This window comes from Argentina anserina, chromosome 3, assembly GCF_933775445.1.
Source record: "Argentina anserina chromosome 3, drPotAnse1.1, whole genome shotgun sequence".
NCBI classification, from domain to species: domain Eukaryota; kingdom Viridiplantae; phylum Streptophyta; class Magnoliopsida; order Rosales; family Rosaceae; genus Argentina; species Argentina anserina.
In genome coordinates this window covers 17,921,288-17,947,032 of record NC_065874.1, presented here as the reverse complement: position 1 = coordinate 17,947,032, position 25,745 = coordinate 17,921,288, and the positions used below count along the sequence as shown (strand labels likewise).

Sequence of the window (25,745 nt, the reverse complement as noted above, 5' to 3'; positions counted from 1 at the left end):
AAAACTCTAAAACCCATAGTAAAGCTCTAAAATGAACACCAAATTAAAGCTCTAAATTGAGTGATTCTAACACTAAACTCTACAATGAACCTCCAATTGCATGATTAAATAAATTAAAAGTAAACTATAAAATATCAAATTCATGGTGCAGTAAACTCAATACATGGTAAGAAGATGAAGAAATGATATAGTTCATACTAACCTACAATGAGAAGAGATAAGAAGAAGTTTTACACCCCTAACTTCAAGCTTTCCCCAAATCAGCCTCAAAATCGCAGTTGCAGACTAATTTCCCAGTTTGAGTTCAGTTTTTGTACTGCTTAAGTAGATGAAAAAACATTTAACCGACGGAATAAACCAATGTTCGTCGCTCCAGAGTGTTTAAGCGACGACAAAATATGTGGGTCACTTAAATATTGTATCTTAACCGACGGACTAATTATCCCGTCACTCCAGGGTGTTTTGAGCGACGGATTGTCTTCCTCTAGAGACGATCTTGTTTCTCCGTCGCTTAAAGTGTTTGAGGTGACGGAATTGAGCATTTCCTGTCAATGGTGATCGCCCAAAAGTGTAATCGGCATAGTGGGTGTTGGTGAGTAATTCTCTCTAGTTTCAAGCAGCCATAATTCCATAATCTTCCTGGTTTCATCAGTAGTTTTTTTATTACGTACATTTATTTTAAAAGCACATGTCATATGCATATTACTAAAGGCTATGCAACGAGAGGGACGACGTAATGTTTGAACCCTATTAGTGATCGATCACATTACAATGAACCGTCCTTTAAAGAGCATGTCATGTGTAAACTAAATACCACAGAGAGGTTTTCTCCCTGTTTTTGGCGTCAGTTGGGAGCTCATCATCAGAGCCTCAGAGGCTAGCTTCGTGATTATTTCTAGCCCTGGTTTCCTCGTTAAAAGATAGTCCTTCCATTACTGTTGCAGAGACATTAACCGCTAGAGCCGTCGATTCTACTAATAAGGATACCTTGAGGAATTTCATGCGGAACAAATTTCTCTGTTATACATATATACAGAGAGGGGTAATCATTTGGGTACGGTGTTGCGCGCCGAAGAAGATAAATGAATCATGAATTATTTGGATGAACAAGCATGAACAAGCATATATAGAATGATCACTTACGTTAAGTCAACTTGATGAGAAATATTTAGATTTCACTGGACACTCACTTGCATTGAATTTCTTTTTTTAAAATGATTCCAAAGCAAAATGTTAATTCTGTGAACAAATATTAGTATGCTATTAATTAGTAAATCAGGAGTATAACAACAAGTAACTTGCATGGACACGAACAACAAGCCTTTTGGATCGATCGATGTACATACATCAATTATTGGGAATTGATCGATATCAAGCCAGCCCGGTCACCTTCACGTACATTCAAGATTCGATCAAGAATACAAGAAATTAACATGTTGGTCCAAGTCGTCCAATTTCATGGATTATAAGTTTATAATTCAATTTATGTCCAATTTCATGTGCAATAGCTAATCCACGAAAACATTTAGAAGTAAATCAAGCTGATACTCTCCAAGTAATTGAGTTGTTCCAAGTCGTCCAATTAACATACTGAATCAAGCTAATACTCTCCATGTAATCCAAGAAATTAACATGACACTTTTTTTTTTCCAAACAATCGATCTTGCATTGGCTAATTAATCTGTTGAAAATTTGTCATGATACAGCTTGACTAGCTATGAATATTGTGTCTTTGAGTTATAAAAAGAATTTTTTCTGTCATACTTGTTAATTATTTAGTTTTTCTAATTAAGAACCCCAATATATGCGAACTTATTATATTGTATGCTCGATTATAATTTAAATACAAAAGTAGTTGTGAATTTTCATCAAACAAAAAAGTATACCGCATGTTCTGTAATGTGTTGTATTTATGTAACTAACTCATTCCTATTTCTTTCCAGTTTTTCCATTTATCTGCAGAATTGCTTACTGACTGCAATATTATTCATACGTCTTAATTATTGTTCATTATATGGGGACGATGGGTACGTGCTCCTGCAAACTGAAAAGAAAAATATAACCAGCTACTCAATATACATTCTAGAAGATCGACCACGTACTACAAGTTGGGATGGAATCATGACACTGTATACGTTTCGTTTATATTACATGTACAAGTGTACAACGGATTTCTTGAAGCTCCTTCTGTGCATCTCTCAATAAATAACGTGAACACATTAATATATAAGAGCTTGATTAAAGAAGAGAAGAATTTATATATTGTTCTTGTTACAACAAATAAGAGACAAATTCAATAAATATATATATATATTGTTCTTGTTACAACAAATAAGATACAAAGTAAATAAATAATTCCTCGTCGACAGTTGAGAAAGGCACAAACCCGATGGGTGCTGACTAGTTAGCTACCCCTTATTCGTTGCACACATAATTTAAACTTATGCAAGCATATATTTAAGCACTTTGTACATAATTTAAATTAGAGGAGAAATTAATTAAATAATGAATTTAAGGACGTACGTGTGTGTATAGCTGGACAGTGCAGAAATACTGTTTATCCTTATCATGCCTGGGTACGTCGTACGTAGATCGATGTTGGTCTGCTGATTTCTATGCATAGCTACACATTCCATACACACACGAACTGCCTTTCTTGCACTTGATGTTGCAGCTCCCACAGTTTTTCTTGTCAGACATTGGATTCAGACACTTCCCCTTGCAGCATATCTCCGAGTACTTGCATTTCTTCCCACACTTGCCGCAATTGACTTTGTTCGTCTTCAAATCCACGCACTTCTTCTTGCAGCAGTCTCTCCCTGCGCTACCTGCAGCCTTGCAAACCTTAGGGTTTTTGTCACAAGTAGTTGCAACAGCTCGAGTAGCAAGGAAGCGGCTTGCTCCCCTAAGCGATGTCTTTGGTTGGCTTAAAATCGCAGGTAGATCATCAGATGGTTCATCTGGGGCACCGTTTTCCTCATCAGAGAACCATTCCTCTCTATCTTCTTCTGGCATTGATGCAGCTGAAAGAGTAATGGTAGCTAAAGCCATTAGCATGGCTAGATGAAGGAAGAGTTTAATGGAGCCCTTCATTTTAAGTTTTCGTGTCTAGGTTTCTAAACGAGCCGAGAGGATTGAAGTACTAGGAAAATGGTGAGAAAATACGAATGTGTATTCGATGATGAGGTAGCATATGTAAGTTAACTTATATATAGAGAGAATTAAGATAGGGCTAGTAGGAAAGAGGATTGCATGCATGTAAACTGTGCATCTGTATATATCTCACTCTCAGTTAATGTGATGGTCTAATACGAAGGGCTGGAAAACATGTAAGTAAACAAAAATTAGACTTCTCAAGAAAAATTATATCTAAATTAGGTGAATACGCAAAAGAGATACAGATATTACTGTACGTAGATATTAGTTGGGCAGGTTAGGCTAGCTTATTACTTGGTCCTCATCATTAGTTCATATATGTATGTGCAGGTAATTGCGTGATCATATGCTCGTCATGTTGTTTTGTTAAGAGTTTCCAAGAAACCAAATTCCAGATGCATGCTGTTCGCTATTCCAAACCGGGGGATCGAAAAGCCGTTATAGAAGCACTAGCTGCTTGTAGCCTATATTGACCGTTTTTAGCTCAATACTGAATAGAATTCTACATGCAGTTAACTATTGACCAATATATTCAGGTGGACGACTTGGAAACCATATCCAATTGTATTTTGCCATGAGACATACGTACACTTGTGTTCTCCCTAGCTGCATTCTAGCTATAAGTTTTTTTTAATCTAAAAAAAAGGATTAGGCGATTTAGTACATTCTAGCTAATAATTAAGTACATATAAACAAATTAATAATTCAAAAATATGAAACACATGCATATATAGTATATGAAAATCGATCATAGTTTAACCCATACATCAGTACTTTCTAAAATATGTAAATTAACCTTTCAAAAAAAAATAAGTAAATTAATTATGTGCGTCGAAGTCTCTTATAGCTTGAAGTAAACACTATGAGTGATTGCTATTTGGGTTACTTTAGATTTCCACTGACCTTTCTGGCCCTTATTACCCTCACCCGTATTTGTCTTCAATGGATTTCTCCGGTGACAGATTTCTTTGAGGAGATTTTATTTCAACCGTATTCCTCTTAAAGTTGCCACGTAAATGTTAATCAACAACTAATAGTTAGAATTTGTCGCGTAATTCATTTTTAGTGAGAAATTTCAAATTATCACTAAGGTATAATTTATATTAAATATTTAGGGCTTTTCCACTAAGAGATTTTTTTTCTTTGGTATTTTATAGAGATATGTCATTAGCCCACTTTTCGATTACATTTCAACATTTTTACTGTGCAATCTTTAGAGTTTAATATGTAGATTATCTCTGCAAAGTTTCAGCAAAATTAGAAGTCTTTAATGCATTCAAAATTGAGATTTAAATTTATAGCTATGAACGGTTCATTTTTGGCAGATTTTCCGCGTCCAACTATCACTATTTTAGCTGAAATTGTTTTGATTAAGTTTGATATCTTAACTATCACAATTTTAGTTGAAATTTTACAAAGATGATTTACACATTATACCCTAAAAATTGAACAATGGAAATGTTGAAGTATAATAAAAAAAGTTGTTCACATGACCTATCCCAACTAAATACCCAAAAAAATATCCCTCAATGGGAGGGATCCTGATTAAGTATTAAGAGATAACCCATTAAAAATCATTTATTGCTAATTCTTACACAGCAAGTTAGCTGTAATATGAACTAGCCTCCAGGAGTTTCAGAGCGCATAGCAAACCCTAGAGAGCGTTAACACCCTTGCCGTCTACAATTCTCTAGCCAGAATGTTCCCCGGATTCCAGCATTTCGATGCCTAATCTTTACTTCAATTTCTGGATTTTCAGTAACATTTCAAGATCCTTGTATGCATTTATAGGGGTTTTAAATCTCACAAACCTCAAGCATAGGTTCATATGGTTCGCTTAAGATCGGGGTTGAAGGTGACGATCTTGATAAGTTTGGATTGGCTTCTCCTGCAAGCAGATTTGGTGATTAGTGTCGTGACAGACCAAGATGCCTCGGTGGAGGATCTGATTGTGATGATGGCTAAAACCTTTGTATTATTGAAGGTCAATGTTTTTCTTTGAGAGAATATTGAAGGTCAATGTTACTATGTTAGCAAAGGTACTTGTGGGTACTGGAAGGTTTATGCATGATAATAAACTCGATACGAATGGCCTCAGGCCTACCAACCTAGTTACCAAGAGCACCAAATTTTTGTAATAATAATTAGCCCATTTGATTCAAACCATTGGGTTTTCTTCTCCCTTGGCTTATTTTTTACAACCGAATATGATTCTTTTCTATATGTTAAGGTGCAACGTAAACAAAGGGATTGAAATTTCCTCTGAAGACGCTCTATTTTGTTTTGGCAAAAATGCCGATTTGCACTCAAATTTGATCTTAATTGTCAATTTGCATTCCGAATTTGCATTTGAGTTAATTTAGCTCTTAAACTTGGTAAAAATTACCGATTTACACCCTATCCGTTAAATTTAATGTTTTTAATCCAATTTTAAGTCACATGTCATTCATTTAAGGGGCAGTATTATCATTATATATTTATTCATATTTAATAATGAAATAAATTAATAAAATTACTTAAGAGGAACACTTGTACAATGTTTGTTTTTTCGAAACATGTTATTGATTTATATATTTATTATTTTATGTGATATGGTATGTTAAAAGATATTAGAAAAATATAAATAACTAAATACATTAAAAATAAAAAAATAAATGTGTGTTCCGAGAGAATTATTATTCTACTATTGTGTGTGTCTTAGACTTATTATGTTTCCTGTTAGAGATAGATGCGCATCTCTGTAATAGATTAGGACTCCGAATCCTACGGAATTGTGGTTATGTAATGTCTATATATTGGCCTCATTATCAATCAATAAACGGTTACATTCTGTTCTATTACGTCGTTATTATTCTCATTTTGTTTCTCCTCTAACAATGTGTACATATAAAAATATATTTATACATAACACACTATATTTGAATGGATGGGTATGTTGAATATATAATTCAAAGTATGGTTAAGTATGTAGAAAAAAAATGTAAATAAATAATTTGATTAACAAAATAATCCTCATTTTAAAGAATAATTTTATTTATTTTAAGAAAAATATAAATAGAAAATGACAACATTACCCCTCATGTGCATGACATGTGACGCAAAATTGAATAGAAACAGTTAAATTTAACGGATCGGGTGCAAATCGGCAATTTTCACCAAGTTTAGGAGGTAAATTGACTCGAATACAAGTTTGGGGTGTAAATCGGCAATTTTTACCAAGTTTAGGAGGTAAATTGACTCAAAGACAAGTTCGGGGTGCAAATTGACAATTTCAGCCATATTTGAGGTGTATTTTGACAATTTTGCCTTTTTTTTTTGTTCTTTCACTTCCCGTCATTGTTCTTGTTTTAACATGGAATCACTTGTGATACGCGTATAATTCAGAGATTGAACTATATATTGTTCCCATTAATTAAAAGACACCATTTTTGAGAATCGCATCTACATGTCTCCATATCTCAGGTTGGGCCTGATAATTAGGAACAATTTAGATGTTGACAAATCCATTTATCATTGCAAAATATAGATTAACTCTTGAAAATTATCACGACACAATGAGGATGCATCCTCATTATGAAGAATTCCTGTATCATCGATAAATGAGAAGGAGAGCTTTGGTTTCCAGAAAGTGCCTAGTTTAAATTAGCTGCATACTTGCATTTCAATCTATTGCTTCCAGATTCGTGCACCACTTTAAAATGGATATATCAAGCATGGGGATGTGGGTGATCATTGATTTTCATGCAATAACGTACCTTTTCCTTAGAATCGCAAAAGGTCACAAGTTTACATATATATAGAATCCCACCTAGTGCTTAGTTTATACAGCATGGACAAAAAGTCACAAGTTTACTTCAGCTTTCCGCATGCATGTTCTTCTTTCAAGGCCAGCTAACTTGAAAGTCAGCGATTGTTGTCACCTAATATACTGGTTTGGAAGCTTACAACAATGGAAAAATTATAAACATTGGGTTGCATATAGTTGTACGTATTTGTCGACCTCATATTTGAAACCACCATTATCTTCCAAACTAAATGCGCGGGCTGTAATTTTTTACTTTTATCATCAAGGTTGCAAGAGTTTGGTTGAATTAACGTTTCTAGCTTCACAATATATAGTACGTTATGATTCCACAAACACTCAATTGAGTCAATTCATTTGTTTCGCTGGTCTCTGATTCCACCAATGAAGATGAATTAATCTTTTATTACCTTTTTCAGCCGAGAAATCTAAAAATTCAGGAATCAAATGATTTGGTCATATAGAAAAAGACACAATTACATAACTAATAGCTTAGTTGAAGATCTTGATCAGTTGGTAGACAATTCAAAACACTACATTTTAACTTACCCTGTTAATTAATGTACTGGAATTCCCTCCATATGTTTTGCAAGCAAGTCTAAAGAAAACACACGTTTAGGGATCCAGCATTGGATCTGTTTAAACATCATAACTAAAGACACACAATAAAACAAACAGAGAACAGTTGGATCAATATGACCAAAAGTAAAACGACTAATAAAATACAATGAGCTGTGTACATACGGTTTTATATAGTTCTATAGCTACTCCTATCCTTATCTTAATTTGGGGCATAGTTTTTATGGCATCCAATTCCAAAAATATAGTCATTGGAACCTTCTTTTGATTAGGCGTACGTACGAGACCATGCCTAAAGCACCTCCAGAATTATTAGAAAGATCTCCAACGGCCATAGGCAGCAGCAAAGTAGCTTATCACCACCATCTCAAACATCATCACCAGCGCCCTAATTCCATGTCGTCTTTCTTCTCCCCAAAACTCTCCATCTACATTCTCGCCGCCTGCGTCACCCTCTTCGTCATCTTCCACATCCAGTCTCTTCATACTCCACCTGATTCCACATCGTCGCTACCTTCATGGTCTCTCAATCTCATGCGCAAGTGGCAGCGAGTTATCAACACCACCACTACGGTGGAAGAGGACGTTACCTCAGTGATCTTCACCAACAAGTACACCGACGAGCTCAATGCAATGAGACAGAAACTCCGGCAGTCAGTCACGTTTCTTCCGCTCAAGGACTTACGTTACGCCCACGCGGCCCTCGTCGGGCACACATGGTTCATGAGCTCCATGTACGACTCGAGTGACCAAGAAGGCGAGGTCCAGTACCAGCGCTTCCCTTCACATGCCTCGAGCAACAGACTCCTGTGCCTCAAAGGCCGCGACACCCACGACGGCTCCTGGAACTCGTACGCCCTAGCATGGCCTGACGCACTTCCCCACAACGCAACCCTAATGACCGGTCTGTCCTTCATTTCTTACAACCACTACAACTACGACAATATATGGCATGGCCTCTCCGCCGTCATGCCCTTCGTGGCGTGGCACAAAAAGAACTCATGCGCCAAATCTGAGCGGTGGATATTGTACCACTGGGGGGAAATCAGGTCTAAGATGGGATTGTGGTTGAGTACTCTGATGGAGGCTACCTTTGGAGGGCTGCCGTTCGTGGAAGTGTTTGATGGGGTTGAGGAAGGGACGCCTGTTTGTTTCGAGGAGGCGGTGGTCATGAGGCACAATGAAGGTGGGATGTCTAGGGATCAGAGGATGGAGGTCTATGATCTAATGAGGTGTAAGGCCAGGGCTTACTGTAATGTTATCTCCGGGGGTGAAGATCGTCGGAGGAAGATCGGAATGACGTTGTTCATGAGGACGGGACCGAGATCGTTCAAGAACGAGAGTGCGGTGGTAGAAATCTTTCAGAAAGAGTGTGGCAAGGTGGAAGGTTGCAGCTTACTGGTGGCTCACTCTAATAACCTCACTTTCTGTGACCAGGTGCACATTCCATCAGTGTCTGTTTTCTTTTTCTTCCCCAGCTACTTATTTACTTTTTGTTCATTGAGAAAACGAAAGAACACACACATATTTATATACATACATACATACACACACAATATCTGTTACGCAAATTGTATGTATAAAAGTAGGACATGCGCGTAGGGATGGAATTTTCAGCTATTTTCTGTTACAATTTGTGTTTATTTAATCATTTAGCGTTGAAATCCCATTGTCATAGAGAAAGGGTACGAAAATAGTATGACTTGTTGCTCTTGGATGCAACAAGTTAACAATATATATTTTTTAGAATGGACGATTTTGTCATATATAGTAAAATAGGAAGTAACATAAACATGAAACACCCTATAGGGGTACGAAATAATTGAACCATGCGAGCCAAATAAGAAAGTACATATCTAACTCAATGCTACAGACCATCAATAAAAAAGCACAAGAACCAAGAATCCAAGATCATAACTAAAACCCAATGTGAGAAAACTCACTTAGTATCCCACTAGGGCCATCCTACTTAGAGGAGATAACCTAGCAAGATCTAAAGAGTCAACACGACCCTAGAAGGTCTTTTCAACAAGGACCGCAAAAATCGCATCGCCAGGGTCAACCCTACGCTTGGTCGAATTGATAGATTCAACAATTGAAGCCCAAAGCCATGTGCTAAGGGCACCCAAGGTACTGGGCACTCACCCATTAGCTCTACCGCAAACAGCAACTCCACACGCTACTACATCGGACGACCATGAACCCCGACGAGCACGCATTGTGCAACCACAAGATTTGGAGTGAGAGGAAGAAGAGACTCGCCAAGCCAAATCACCAGACTCAGCCGATCAGACTTGGAAGCGACTCTCGACACCCCCACCTCTATCGACCACCAGCAATCTCAAAGAATCACCATGAATGGAAGTTTTCGAGCCACCATCCAAGGAACCTTGGAGATGACAGCCTCTATGAATCTCACTAGGTGCCTAGATCCACCCTGAAACTGGAGCCAACTCAAACAGCTGAACTCCATGCTTACCATGGCCGCCGCTACCTCCACAAACCTTGAACCCGCCGCCACGGCTGAGAAGAGCTAGGTTGAGGAGAAGAGAGAGAGGAGAGAAACGGACCATCTCTTTTTTCGGATATTAACAATATTAATATTTCTCTTTAAAAAAATGAGATGCATGGAGTATATCTATCTTATCTAATATTTATATCATACAAAACTCAGCAATATATTGCATTAAAAATTTCCCACGATGACCAATCAATCTAGCATAAGTACATTACATACATATATACATTACCTACTCCAAATCTATATCAATATATATATACTAGCTAGAGTTAGATGATCCATGTTCATGATGTATCAAAGTACAAATTACATTTTTAACTGATATATCGTAAACTAATGTTAATCTTATATTCTTATTCCAGGTGAAGCTAATGAGCATGACAGATATTTTGATATCCCCACACGGGGCGCAGTTGACCAACATGTTCTTTATGGATAGAAACAGTAGTGTGATGGAGTTCTTCCCAAAAGGTTGGCTAAAACTTGCCGGTGTAGGGCAATTCGTGTATCACTGGATCGCAAGTTGGTCGGGTATGAGACACCACGGTGCATGGCGAGATCCGAACGGTGAGATTTGCCAGTACGCTGAAGATGATCGCCGCTGCATGTCTCTTTACAAAAATGGCAAAATTGGATACAATGAGTCATATTTCTCCGAATGGAGTAGAAATATACTCGGTGAAGTTAAGAGAAGGAAGACGGAAGAAGCAGGAAAGGGTGTAAGCTTTGGCTGTATTTGTGATTAAGTAAAACACATTTATCTATACTAGTCATTTGTGCAACCAGATTGTATAAATATATCAATTGCTTGCGCATATAGCCATGCATAAAGTACTTCATAATTTTAAAAGTTCATACCATTTTTTCTTCCGATCGCAGATGAAGTTTTACGGAATAACTATTTTCTGAGTTTATTGCACATTATTCTTCTCGTCCACCTGTACATAATTACTGACTAGATCATACTGATCGATATTCTTTTTCAGTAGAACAGTCTTATGTCATTGATGAACAATGTGTATGTGCCAAACTACATGCACCTCGCCCTTTGTCGTCTTGAACTCTTTCACCCCTTTCTCTTTCAATGACCTCACGTAAATATTGATCGAGGAGAAAAATCCTAGCTACCACCAAGAACAAAAATTTCACCGAAGTCATGCTAGGCATTCCCTTGGTTAAGACCCATGACCCTTCACCCAAGTCATGCTAGGCCTTCCCAATTACCCCGTCTGAATGTGAGGTTTATAGAAAGGAAGGCTACAAACGAAGCTGTCTGAAAGGGAAAGAAGGCAATGAAGGATGATACACAATGCGAAACGGTCGCGGGGACACTTCGACCAAGCATGCATCAATCTTGTGGGGGAGAGAGAACCGAGACGAGGTGTAATAACCCTAAATTTCAAACAATATATGAGTTTGTTTTGAACTCTATAAAATTTTGAAATTTCATTTAGAATGAATGTGTTTGGTTACGACGTTGTGTAACAAGTAACAGTTACGTTCTCGGAACGTTTAATTCGAAAAATGTTACGTTTCCGAACGAATATATCGACTTTTATTCCGTCGTTCGGTTGTGAAAACTTTCTTCACGAAAGTTGTAGAGCTCGTCGATACGAGTTCGTGGGTATGTGACGCGTTCTAATCGGACGACGTACGTAAAAGTTATTAACGTCGGAAGTTAGTTTCCGATTTGGAAACGAGTATAAATAGAGGGTTTTGTGATTAGGGTTTTCCATATTTGGAAACTCTCCCTCTCTCTTTTCGCCGCCTCCTTCTTTTCTCTCTCTCTCTCTCTCTCTCTCTCTCTCTCTCTCTCTCGGTTCCCTCTTCCTCTCCCTTCCTCCCGAGTCACTCCCTCCTTCAGCAAATTTCCAGCCACGATCCGAGGGGCTCCGACCTCCGTGCTTCTCACCGCCTGTCGCCACTCCACCACGAGCTTGACTGCGTCCTCTCCGAAGCAAGACGCGCCTTCCTTCATCGTCATAGATCGACACCGAGCTTCTCCATCCTCTGCAACACACCGCCGCCGAACAAGCCTTCCTTGGACGAAGCTAGGGTGCAACACAGGTGCACCTCCATCAACCCCGAGACACGACGACTCACCTCCGCAAGAAAAATCGAGACGATCGGCGACGAATTCGACGGTTCAACGTTGATTGAGGTGAGGGATTAGTATAGCTTGATTGTTGTGTTGTTTGTGTGAATTTTTGGATGATTTGGAGTAGAGATGTTGGAGATCGGTGGTGGATTGAAGGAGAGGGGTTAACGCCGCTCTAGGCGGCGCGTGGAGAGAGTATGAGGCGGCGTGAGGCCGCGGGGAGGAGGAGGAAGAAGAAAAGGAGAGAAATGGGGATGCGGTGGCATCACACGCGTCTTGGTTGGCGTCGGCGCGTGGGCCCCACGCGCGGCCCGCCGGAGGTGGCGTGTGTGCCACACGCGCCGCCACGTGCGGCGGTGGGAACAGTTTTGACAGAAGGGTATTTTGGTAATTTACTGTGTACGGTAAATGTAAATGTAATTTTTATTTACTACGGTAAATGTAATTAAATTTTACCTTCGGTAAATGTAATTAAAAATTACTTTCGGTAAATGTAAAAAGGGTAATTTAGTAAATTTTATTTACTGAATTTGTATTTACATTTAAATCGTACATATACGTACAGAAATACGTATTAGTATTTATACGAACAGAAATACGTATTAATATTTATACGTACAGAAATACGTATATAATAATTATACGTACAGAAATACATATTAATATTTATATGTACATGAATACGTATATAATATTTATACGTACAGAAATACGTATATAATATTTATACGTACAGAAAATACGTATATAATATTTATACGTACAGAAATACATATTAATTGCATATTTGTACAGTATTCGGGAATAGTAACAGTGAACAGTAACACTGAACAGTAATTTCGTAAAACCGAAAAATTTCTGAACAGTAACCGATTATTATTGTTTCGGCATTTAAAGGTTTACGAAACGATTCTAAATTCTTTTCCTATCTTTTCAAGGTGATCGTTAAATCGAGGAAATGAATTATCTTCGGGAATTGTGGAATTACGCTCAAGTCAATAAGGTGAGTAAAATCTCACTAAATTACGAATCTACCCTCGTGGTGATTCAACATTTTTGCAAGTGTGTTTATCAAATGAATTACAACATGTATATAATTTAGTGGACTACATATATACAGTATAATGGTAATAAGTACATATATATATATATAGTTCATTAAATTACGTACTGTTATTAATTCATTAAAAATAGTCATTTCGATGACGGAAGTTTGTGAATTGAGCATGTGTGGTGATATATGACATGTATAAGATATAGTGGACTATATATATATTGTATAAATGGTAAATAAGTACGAATATATATAGTTTGTTATATAATATACTGTTATGATTTTATTGTGATTCTATTGAGCATGTGATTTGAATTGTACAATATGATGTGAGATTATTGTACGTGATTTTTAACATTGAGATTGTTAAAATGTGAATTGTCTTCGGACCTGATTTTTTTGGTACAATATGATGTGAGATTATTGTACGTGTTTGGCAAGTCGAAACCTAGCCTTTGGCCGGGCGAAAGTTACGATACAGTTAGAGCTCTAGTCTGTCAGCCATAGTACTTCATGTGAGGTAACGGGTGGTTATCTACTCATGAGTACTCAGATTGTTTTGGATGTTGGGTAGCGGGTGGTTACCCAATATCACCATAGTACTTCATGTGAGGTAACGGGTGGTTATCTACTCATGAGTACTCAGATTGTTTTGGATGTTGGGTAGCGGGTGGTTATCCAATATCAGAGTAGTACTGCATGTGAGGTAACGGGTGGTTATCTGCTCATGGGTACTCAGATTGTTTTGGATGTTGGGTAGCGGGTGGCTATCCAATATCAGCGGTGTATTACGAGAGGGGTAACAGATGTGTACCAGCGTTCTTGGTACCCGTATTATAAATGCATTGGGTAACCAGAAGGGTTACTTAATTTCCTCATGAGCGTTTTATTTCATATTTCTTGGGTCAACCAGATGGGCTGACTATTGACTCATGAGGGCATTTATATTTGTTGTTTTGTGATCTTTCGTATATATTGATATGCGAACTGTATTGTGATTTTACTCATACGAGCTATAAGCTTACCGGGTTTGTGTTTACAATCCCGGTGCACCAATTCAATGGTGTAGGGGATAATTCCGCAGGTACTGATTAGCGGAGATTGAGTGACGACTCCGGAGATTCGAAGTCGTTCATACCCTGTTGTGGTGAGATTTCTGGCGTGGATTTGTGTGAGAATTTGAGTGAATTTATTTGTGAGATTTGTGAGTGATTTGTGAGGATTATTACATTTCCATTTTATGTATGGATTATAAATTTGGGTTGTAATAATTGGTTGTCTGAGTTGTATTGAGAACTCAGAATTGATCCGCTGTTACACTTTAATAATTTCGATTTATTTGAGATTATTTTGTGTTTAACGACTTTAGAATTTTGAGTTTTTAAGCTCGAAATTTTGGGGTCGTTACACGAGGCATACGTAAGAAAATTGCGAGAGCGAGCATTAGCCGAGCTAGAATGTCAAGAAGCTATGCACTGGCAAATAGATATTTGCATCGAGTCAAAATCATTATGAATTTTCATCCTCCTAAATTTTACGTCCAAAATTAGTTCGTCATTTAAACTTTTATTTTAATCAGTTCACCTCTTATACTTTCAAATAACATTAAAAAATAACAAAATTCAGATTTTTATATGGATTAATAGGTTTAATAGATCTACAAGGTGTAATGCTCATCCACAGTAACACTACTAGCCTTACACTCAACTTAAAGAGCTAATAGGTCTACTTATGAACAATTAACATAGCAAAAGAAGGATCAGATGAGAACTCATACCCAACGAAGAAGGTGGAGAAGTCATTCACTGAGACACGAGCGTTGGAACAAGGATTCTCATAGGATTCCATAACTTGCTAGTCAATTTTTCCCGCTTCTTGATCCAATTGATCAATCTCCCTAACACATATAGTAATATTGACACTTAAAATCCTAAAATGCATCCAACCACAAATTCACATAACAAAAAATAGTTTCTATGATGTTGCTACAGCTTATTTAAGTGTAATGAAGATCATGGTTTATTGACAATTTTACAAGGTAAAGTTTATGACTGACAACTTTCCACAGTTTTCCTCAGCTAATTTCAATGCAGGACACTACATTAGTTTCGAATCTTCGACAAACATACTTCCATTATTCTATACATTGCTATAAATTTCAATCGAGAATCCATCAAGCACAAATTCTAATATCACGTATTGAGATTTCAAAGCTAAATCAATCTTCCAAAAATCTATATTTAGTACAAGAACTACTACTCTACTATCCAAGGAATCAAAAGGTCTAAGAAAATCGAGTACCTTGAGAGAATTGGAAGCCTTCTTCCTCAGTTTCGAGCTCCATCATAGTGCTGGCCTTGTTTAACTTAATAATCGATGCCAAGGCCCAAATCGCCGCCACCTCCAGTACCAAATTCGTCATCGCACACATAACACCACCTCCTCCATTGCGCCTCACGCCATTGCTCGATTCCTACGCCGTAGTCTAACAAAGTGGAGCCAAATTGGTCAACGCCGCCACGTCATCTTCGTCCTTGATCTCACTCTAATTGTCGCATAACATGATGGCGACGAATTGGTCTCCGGGGGATTAATGATCGGGTTGGGTTTTGAATCGAAGGATTCGTCGTCGGAGCTACACTCAGAGGCTTCGTCTCCGGAGCTGCAATCGGAGGTTTCGTAGCCAGAGCTGGACTCAGAGGTCATGGATGGCTATCGGCGTCAGAGATGTTAGATGGAATTTGGGGAAAAATTAGGGCTTAATCGAGTTTGAGATAGAGAGAGATAGCAGAGAGCTCTGTTTTTGCATTAAGTACAGTGGCGGATTCAGGATATAGATGTCGTCTAGGCTAATTAAGTGTGTCGGCATAAATTTTTTTTTCTTTTCAATATTGTTTTCTAGTATAAAACTTGATCAAGGAGCATAAAGTGTTCAAACTTAAGTAATAACTGAATTTAATTAAAAGAAATGATAAGAGGACTGTTTAAGAAAGAAAATAAGAACAAAGTTTAAATTTAAATAAGACTTGTAATAGAAAACATAAAATTATTGTAAAGAAAAAAGAAGACATAATTAAAAAATATAAAAAGAACACATAAGAAAAGAAGGGGACTAAAATTTACTTTTATAAACCACACTTCAATTGCACTTCAAAGTTTTTGTTTCCATAACTACCCCTCTCATCCACCCATTCATCTCTTCTTCCTCTCCTCCTCAGACGAAACCTTTGCAAATTTGATTCAAAATCTATATGGCACATTTTTTGATCAATCATATTTGGAGATAAATAATGGGTGGTCCGACTAGCCAAGAGAGAGAAACAACAAAATTTCCTTGAACAGCCTATGTTTTTGCCTTCTCTTCTTCAATTTATTTTTCTTCTTTCAATATTAGATTCAAGTGGATTTTTCAATTCATTGGTTCTTGGGTTTCTTAATTATAAATTGCTGGAGGTGAATTAATTCGTCGAAAATCTCAGGCCTCCGCTTCCCAAACCTCAAACTTAACAACATATCTTCAAGAGTTAAAATCCTAACCATCAAACACGGACTCAATTGTGTATCATTTAACCCATTAATCTTAGATCCATCTACTTAAGATGCAACAAAGGGAATGAGATAGTTTAGTGGAGGGGAAGAGAAAAGCAATGGGGAAAAAATGGAAAAGAGAGAATGAAGGAAGATGATGTGAAAGTTGAGGACAAATTGGGAATTTAAACATGGAAGGAGTGTGGAATGAAAAAAAGGCAGAGCAAGGGGGAATGCTGATACTCGAACTCTTGTCCGGGTAGAATTTAAAACTATGACTTAACCAACTCAACTAACAAACAACTTATGAAGTATATCTCATATAAATGATATATAACTTTGGAAATTTTCGTCTCCGGCTTGTGTCCAAAGAGCCTTCAACATGTATCTGCCACTGATTAAGTAATTAACCTCTTGAATTTCTGTTTTTATTAGATTTGAAAATGTACAAAGGAGTTCTTTCCCGTAAATGGCCGTAGGAATTTACGGCCCCCGAATACGACGTGTAATAAAACACGTCGTAAATTTTTTAAAGCACATCGTAAATAATACTCTTTCACGGCGCGCATTAATGCATACCATAATTTTTGGGTCGTAATAGCTCAGTTTTCTTGTAGTGAAACCCACGTTAGAAATGTGGTCGCCAAACTCATCGAGTCTGAGACCAAGACTCGACTAGCCGGGCTTGTCGTTGACATGTTCTGTACCCCCATGATCGACGTCGCCAACGAATTGGGGGTTCCTGCATACTTGTTCTTCACATCCAGCGCAGCCTCGCTCGGGCTCATGTTCCACCTTCAAACACTGCGCGACGATCACAACCAGGACGGCAGGACTGCAGTGAGTTCAAGGACTCGACTGCTGATCTGGTGATTCCGAGTTACGCAAACGCTTTGCCAGCTGCTAGAGTCTTACCCAGTGGCCTTTTCGAAAAGGAGGCCAGAACCCGATTCCTCGACATGGCCAAAACGTATAGAGATGTTAAGCATATTTTGATAAATACGTTCTCAGAGCTGGAGTCGCATGCCCTTCTTTCTCTTAATTCTGATAATAAGGTCCCTCCGGTGTATCCTGTAGGACTGATATTTAACCTGAAGAGCGATGAGAAGACCGATCAGAGGTCGAAGCAGAAGTCTGAAATCATGAAATGGCTCGATGATCAGCCTCCGTCGTCTGTAGTGTTTCTTTGTTTTGGGAGCATGGGAAGATTCAGGGAAGACCAGGCTAATGAGATTGCCCACGCATTGGAGCACGGAGCGTTTCGGTTTTTGTGGTCACTACGTCAGCCTTCACCGGAGGGAAGTTTTATTCCCAGTGACTATGCCGATCCAACAAAAGTGTTACCAGAAGGGTTCCTTGATCGAACGGCGGGAGTCGGAAAAGTTATAGGGTGGGCGCCCCACGTTGACATCTTATATCATTCAGCAGTGGGAGGCTTCGTCTCCCATGTGGGTGGAACTCCATTCTGGAGAGCTTGTGGTTTGGAGTTCCGGTGGCTACGTGGCCCTTGTTCGCCGAGCAACAGCTCAATACATTCTAGCTGGTGAAGGAACTAGGGATGGCCATGGAAATTGATATGAGTGCACAGAGGAAGGATGGTCCGGTTGTAGTGAGTGCACAGAAAATTGAGAGTGGAGTAAAGGAGGTGATGAAGCTTGGTAGTGATATAAGGAAGAAGGTCGAACACATGAGTGATAATAGCAGGAAAGCCTTGATGATGGCAACGTCTGTTAAAGGCCCACTCTCTGAGCGCCTCGCCGTTATTTCGCAGACGTCGTCTGTGCACAAGTCTCTCTGCTCCGTCTTCTCCCCGGCACAGCTCCGCGTCCGGTCACCAATCTTTCGAGTTTGCTCCTCAAGCTTCTCATTCTCCCCGCCGCCATTTCGTTCCGACAGAACCGACCCGATCACTTTGCTGCTTCTTCAGCCCGGAGTTCATTGGACCACAATTCGACGGTGCCGCTGAAGATGTAGTAGGAGATGAGAAGTAGACAGACCTATAACTAATTGACACGTTGGGAATTTGAATTTGGGCTCTCGGAGAGTGGGCTGCTTCCAGAACTTGCCCTTGATGAGGGCTCCTCTTATGCTACAATGGGAAAGTTTATTGATCAAATTTAAATTAATGATCACATCTGAGGATGAGGATAAGGAAACTTTCGATATTGTTTGTAAATGCTTTCATGATTATACGAGACTACTGTTTCATCTCATGTGAGCATCAATTTCGCTTTTGGGAGACTCGATCAATTACAGTAAGGTTCTTTTCTGTTTGGAGAAACTGCATGTTGTATTGATTGAGTCTCGATTTTAAAATAGTAAGATGCTCTATAAATGGAAACGTATGATTATGATATTCCCTTATATAGAAATATATAGAAACTATTTTAGACACATACATATCTCTTATAAGAAACCATAATATATATGGGTTCATCTGTGCAGCAGTGTATGTTATACATATACTGATATGTGGTATAGATTGGATGTCATAACATGCACATGAGGTGTGTGTAATAATGTGTGGAGGATGAGACTGCTGCATCAGCGTAGGTTAAAATTTTCTAATATATAGATCTATATTTACCAGTTAGCATGAGTGCATGACAGCTGAGCCAAAACCGCCTAATATATAATTACTCTTTTTTGTGGCAAGGTCCTTTCGGTATTCAATAGATATCGTCAATACTCGTGCTACCAGATCTTATTATGATTATTTTCTCAACAAAGAGATATGAACCAAATATGTTGAACTCGTGTATCTAGAAGAGAAAACAAAATTTGCATCACCTGATTCTATTAATCCCGGCCACGAGGCAGGCATGCGTGCTAGTTTATCGTATATGTACTACATACCCTAGCAGTGCTCGTCTTTATTATAGAGTCCCTCAGGTACGTATAACACCATCATTAAGTGTCAAAGTTGTGCAAACCAAAAAAAAATTGTTCCTCCCCACCCACTCTGCAGTGACGTTCATTCCACTATAATGATCTCAATCATCTCAAAGAAATAGATACATATTGCCCTGAATGATATATAACTGTTCAAAATGTGTTTCAATCGTTTACTCAAAACAGTCTCGGTGAAGATATTTATTGTTACGAGGTTAAATCCGGAGGACCTAACTTTGTAGCCTTGTATTCGGATGTATCAGCTCAGTAGGACCTGCACACAACATGAGTCAAAGTCAAGAAGCCAACAGTGCGCCGACATTTGACCCTCTGAAGTTAGAATTCGGTAAGGAATTGAAGTTCGAGAAATAATGACTTGGGAATACATTACATTTTTTAAGTGATTTAGACAACCTATTTATAGGTGCATTGGGAAATGTGTATGGCTTTTCCTTCAATGTGGGGATGTGCGCCAGCACATAACGTCTATCATTTAGGCGAACCATCGTAAGTGGCGTTAATAGGATACTCGAGCAAGCAGTGAGACTACCGGACCGGATTGCCTGCCAACTGGGCTTAATTGGGTTCCGGTCACCGGTCCGGCGGCCGGAATATGACGAGATTAAGTCGGAGATCACCCCATTTAGGGGGTGGTGTTAACAAGTCCCCAAGTCCCCGGTAGAGGGGATTCTTTGGGTGGGAAGTTTCATATCTTCATCTTCGGCGCAAATATCCGAGTTTAAATTACTTGGGTCCCGGGTCGGCCAATACATGGCCATGGAGACTGACCTAGGACCTCGGGGCTAGACACATGGGTTAACTCGCGGGCTCGAAACGTCCATGATTATGGCATAACCTAGGTATGTCGGGGTCAAGTACTGACCGTATAGAGTACCCATGAATCTGGTCAACGACCTCCACATCGGACGCATGCGTTAACTCGATGCGAGAGCGTCATCGACCTAGAGTGTGCCTAGGACCTGGAGATTGGTCAGAATCTCAATGTTAGATGAGGGTTAGCTAACAAACATAGTTAGGCGCGTGGGTTGACTAACATCAGAGCATCCTTGGACCTAGAGAGTGACCTAGGATCTCAGGTCTAGGCTCGTGGGTTAACGAACACGCTCGGAGCATCAATGGATCTTGAGAGTGGCTCGGGTCGGCGATTTACTTTAATCTGGAGTAATATGGCGAGTCCACAAAGTCTGCAGTCAAGTAATGTTCCCCGCTGTAACGATCGAAACCGCTCGGAGCGAGTTGCCAACCCACCCCGGATATTAGGACAATTAATGCAGAGAACAAGCATAGGGCCTTAGAGGAAGGAAATCAACGGTGACGTCAGCGGCAATGATGGCATATGGGAAAGGTGAAGGAGCAGGTTTTTACGGGTTTGTGTGTGCGCGATGGGCACATCGGATGGGTAACCGAGGCGGTTTTATGCTTAGTGGGGCACGTGGCGTCATTCCGACGGTTGGGGGTTGTTTGGGTTGACGACCTGGAACAACCTGAGCAGCTATATATAGAGGGAGAGTGAATGGTTATGAGGTTGCGTGTTGTGGTGAATGATTGAACTACGAATGGTGGTTGATATATTGCTAGATGTGTTGATGCTTTTAGAATTGTTGTTAATTAATGATGGTTGATATATGATCATATTATTAGATGATTGTATGACGTTTATTACTCCTATGAGAATTAGGGTTAGGACTGTGGGATTTTGTCAAGTAAAGTTATAAGGTTAAACGTCGAGTGTTGGGTATTCGTTCAAGTTATGGTTTCGGTTATCTCAGTTAGTCGGATTGATTAGTTTTGGCATTTACGAGTGGGACTCAGGGTACGGTGGTATCGTTATGCGTGCATGAGTGAGACTTTGGGATTACCAGAATAGAGGGGTTGAACCGAGAGTACCGAAAGAGAGGGCATGAACCGAGGGTACTGAAAGAGAGGGGTTGAACCGGGAGTACCAGAAGAGAGGGGATGAATTGAGGGTACCGGAAGAGATGGGTCGAACCGGGGGTTCCGGAAGAGAGGGGATGAACTGGGGAAACCGGAAGAGAGGGAATGAACCGGGAGAACCGAAAGAGAGGGGATGAACCGAAAGAGATATTGATATTACCGACTCGCTAGAAGATATGGGATGTACTAGAAGAGTTCTGATAGATATTAGAAAGGAGAGGACTAATGACTCACCGAACATCGTTATAAGTGTAATTTACACGGTTTGGTATTTATAGAATGTTGTATGATTGTTGTGACCCCATCGTCTTAGTGGGTTGGACGGTAGTGGTATAAGACGAGCTATGAGCTCTCATGGTCCAATGAGATTAGGTAACAAACGTGGCATACTCTATCATACTTTTTGAATTATATTTTTGAATTGAGTTTGTGGAGTTGAAAGTTTGGGGAGCATGGTGGCTCCAGGTGTTGAGGTTGGATTTGAGATATTGGGAGTGTCTTTGTGCAGGTTGGATTGGCTACTTTCAGAGGAGACTATGCTGAAATGTTCGGTATATCTCCTTGTACTGTGGTCCCCGCACGATCTGCCTCGATATTAGGGTATATTTTGGGAAGGGTTGTGCCACTATGTAATATCATTCTTGTGCTGGGTCCGAAGTAATTGGAAGAATGGGGCACAGTTTTATGTCAGGCGAGAGATAAATTGGGCGAGGGCCACCATTCGGCCAGCAAAACACTAGACCTCATTCAGGGTCGTTGGTGATTTCATGTCCATTATCGCTTGGACTTTCTCTGGGTTGGCCTATATGCCCTTTTCTCTTACCATGAACCTAAACACTTTCCTCCGGCCACACCCATCACACACTTGGCTGGATTCAACCTCATGTCATAGTGGAGGAGAATGGAGAAGATCTTGTAAAGGTTGACAACATGCCCTTCCGCTATTTTACTCTTGATGACCATGTCATTCACATAGACCTCCACGGTCTTGCCAATATCTTTCTCAAACATCTGGGTGATCGCCCTATGATAAGTCACCCCAGCGTTCTTTAAACCAAAAGACATGACCTGATAGCAATATAGGTTTATTATCAATCACAAAATAAGTGTTCTCTTTGTGGTCCAGATGCATCTTGATTTGGTTACAGCCAGAGTAGGCCTCTAGGAAGCTTAACAGCCCAAAACCGGGCGTCATATCTACCAGCTAATCTATTTGGGAGAGGGGAAAGTTGTCGATTAGGCAGACCTGATTCAAGTTGGCGTAATCTACACACATCCACCATGATCCATTTGGCTTCTTGACCATTACCACGTTAGAGACTCACATGGGGTAGTCAACCTCTTGGATGAATTCGATGTCCTGGAGTCGCTTGACCTCGGCCTGAATTGTCTGATACTTTTCTTGATCGAAGGTCTGGCGCTTCTAGCGCACCGGCCTTGACCCTTCTAAGATGTTTAACTTATGGAAAATGAAGTTAGTGGAGATTTCGAGCATGTCTGCATAATGACCAGGAAAAGACATGCTGATGCTCCCGGAGGTATGCCACTAGCTGGTCGAGGAGATTTGGTCCTAATCCCGTCCCTATCTGAATCTTCTGGTTCGAATGCGCATCCAACAGACTTATCCACTCGGTCTCTTCGATTGGTGCTAGATGTACCTTCGGCGGGTGCTTCGCGGCCTTCTTCTTCTGTACCTTGGAGGGCTCTCGCTCTATTAGAAGCTAGTCCGGCGAATTATCGATGGTTTCCACTAGAGTAGGCCTCATCATTTAGCCCGCGAATCCAAAAAGCACGCAGAGACCCGCAAGCCCGATATGCTTTTACCTGGCCCAGCCCGCGAGAAAACCCGCCAAATCCCGCATCCGTGGGTAGAGGGCCGGGCTTAGATTAGAGATGTGAAACCCGGCCCAGCCCGTGGGAGCAGAAGGCCAAAATCCCGCAAGGCCCGTCCCGTAAAAGCCCGCCAAAAAATAAAATATTATACATACAAATTTTATTAGGTTTAGAATAAAACTATCGCATTATGAAGCAACTATATGAAGGAAAAATCTTGGGATCGATCGACACCAGCCGATATGATTGGTATATATATTTAGTGGCCCTGTAAAAATTTCATCCAATTCGGACCTCGTTTGATGATCAATTCGATTACTTAAGATCAATATTAACCATATAAGCATCGTTAGTAGTATAAAGCAAGAGGGTATCGTTCACAAGCTGGGGATCCATCCAAGGCAAAGAACACAAACATTTAACAACGAATTCATAAGAGTTTGAAGATTTTGGGATATAGGATCGATATCAAAACATAAAATAAAAGCTAAACTAATATATACATGTGATCAACCAACCAACACATAACCAATTACCAAACAATAACATAATAACAAAGGTAACAAAATCTACTCTCAATCATGTTCATGCCGTAAGTATCATATTTCATCTTAAGTTCGATTATGCATCAAGTCCCTATTTTTTTCCTAATACATGGATACATTCGGCTCAACTACTTGTCTTGTAACGAAATCTAACATACCAATTCATCATGCAATTACGTATCACATAGAGAAATCAACATGTTTAAGCACCTATCCAATGTCGACCTTAAGATCATAATCGGTTGAAGAACAAAGAAAAAATAACTAATCAACTACTTGTATCAAAATCGTTTTCAACTTTAAATGATTAACATATGTAACATCAACTACTTGTCTTAATCACACATGCAATATAAGAACACACTGAAAATTAATCATGAACATAAATAGAAACTCATGGCAAAAAACCTAAAATCATTGAAGAAAAATCGAAAACCTTGTTCACAACGGAAGCTGGCCACAAAGTCCACAAAGTTGAAACCAATTTGGTTGAGGTTTACTAGATTTTCTCAATTCGGCAGATCTGACATTTGTGCTTTGTTCTAGCCATACCTTTCTCTAGAAAATAGATATTGAGCTGATTCTAAGGGCATTTGAAAATAGACTCCCATAGATTTTCATCCATATATCATGCATTTTCTGAGTCAGTGTGAGCTGTCCAGGGGAGCCCGTCAAATTTAGATGACCTGCACTGCCAGAATTCTGATTTCTATAATGATTGGACATTAATTGCATATCTTCTTCCTCCTTTAATGCTGATTTCTTTTGCACAAATTTCTTTCTTTGAATTAGGGAGCCAGCAAGAATCTTTAATTGTTGCACCCATGTTTGATTTTTCTTATCTCTTCTCATTAATTTGCTGCATGCCTTCTTTGACTTTCTTACATCTTCTCATTAATTTACTGCATGTCTTCTTTGACATTCTTTGGTGCAGAAATTTATGGTAATTCTGATATAGATTTGTGCTCTATATGTAGGAGAAACAAGGTCCCAAGTTTTTCTCATAGCCCTTGAATCAAAAGCAAATCAATGGCTGAGATAATTCTGTCGAGCCCACTGGACCTCCGAGTAATGACTCGGTCATATCTCTATGTAGGAATAAGATATTGATTTGATTTCAAATACTATAGAAACTAGACTCACACAGCATTTTATCCATATATGGTACAACTTATAATTCGATCGGAGCTATCCATTAGGAGCTCGTCGAAGTTTGACTACGAATCTTGACAGCATTTTGATTCTTGCATGGACTGGGCTTTTAAGTGCATATCTTCTTCTATTTCCTTGTGGAACTAGGATTGCTTTCCTTCTCCAACATGGATTTTTATTTCCTAATAATAATATGTATGTTAGAAACAAAGAAATAGGAAATTATGAATCCTACTCGAACAATGAATCATATTTCAACACGGATTCTTAACACTTAGCATGATTTCATCATCAATTCACTCATAATTGATATAAGCTCTACCTAGACACTTATTCATACAAAAGAAACTAAAACATACTAAATAAGAGGTAATAAAGAGTAAGAATATGGCATAAACGTATTTAAGAACATCTGATAGGAGCACAAAGTGTGACGTTCTTAATGTTTATATGCCTTATTCTTATACTTTGTTACTTCTTATTTAGTTTTTTTAGGTTCATATTTGTCATTTCTATGTTCTAAGGAGAGTTATTTCGAAATTGAATGAATTGATGATGAAATTGTGCTAAGTGTTAGGAATCCTTATTGAGCTAGGATTCCTTACTCGACTAGGACTCTACTTTCCTAT

The 25,745-nt window shown here is 39.1% G+C and overlaps 2 protein-coding genes and 1 pseudogene across 2 annotated transcripts; 2 read left to right on the top strand and 1 right to left on the bottom strand.

Moving 5' to 3' along the window:
• Positions 1-2,613: 2,613 nt before the first annotated feature.
• LOC126786583 (stigma-specific STIG1-like protein 1) lies at positions 2,614-3,093 on the bottom strand. Its single transcript, XM_050512435.1, has one exon. It carries the CDS (start codon positions 3,091-3,093, stop codon positions 2,614-2,616), a length of 480 nt encoding a protein of 159 aa, XP_050368392.1.
• Positions 3,094-7,825: 4,732 nt separating this feature from the next.
• LOC126787204 (uncharacterized) lies at positions 7,826-10,804 on the top strand. Its single transcript, XM_050513121.1, has 2 exons — positions 7,826-8,974; positions 10,421-10,804. The coding sequence occupies exons 1-2, from the start codon at positions 7,826-7,828 to the stop codon at positions 10,802-10,804; spliced, it is 1,533 nt and encodes a 510-aa protein (XP_050369078.1).
• Positions 10,805-17,207: 6,403 nt separating this feature from the next.
• LOC126787203 (UDP-glucose flavonoid 3-O-glucosyltransferase 6-like) lies at positions 17,208-18,859 on the top strand (annotated as a pseudogene).
• Positions 18,860-25,745: the final 6,886 nt, after the last annotated feature.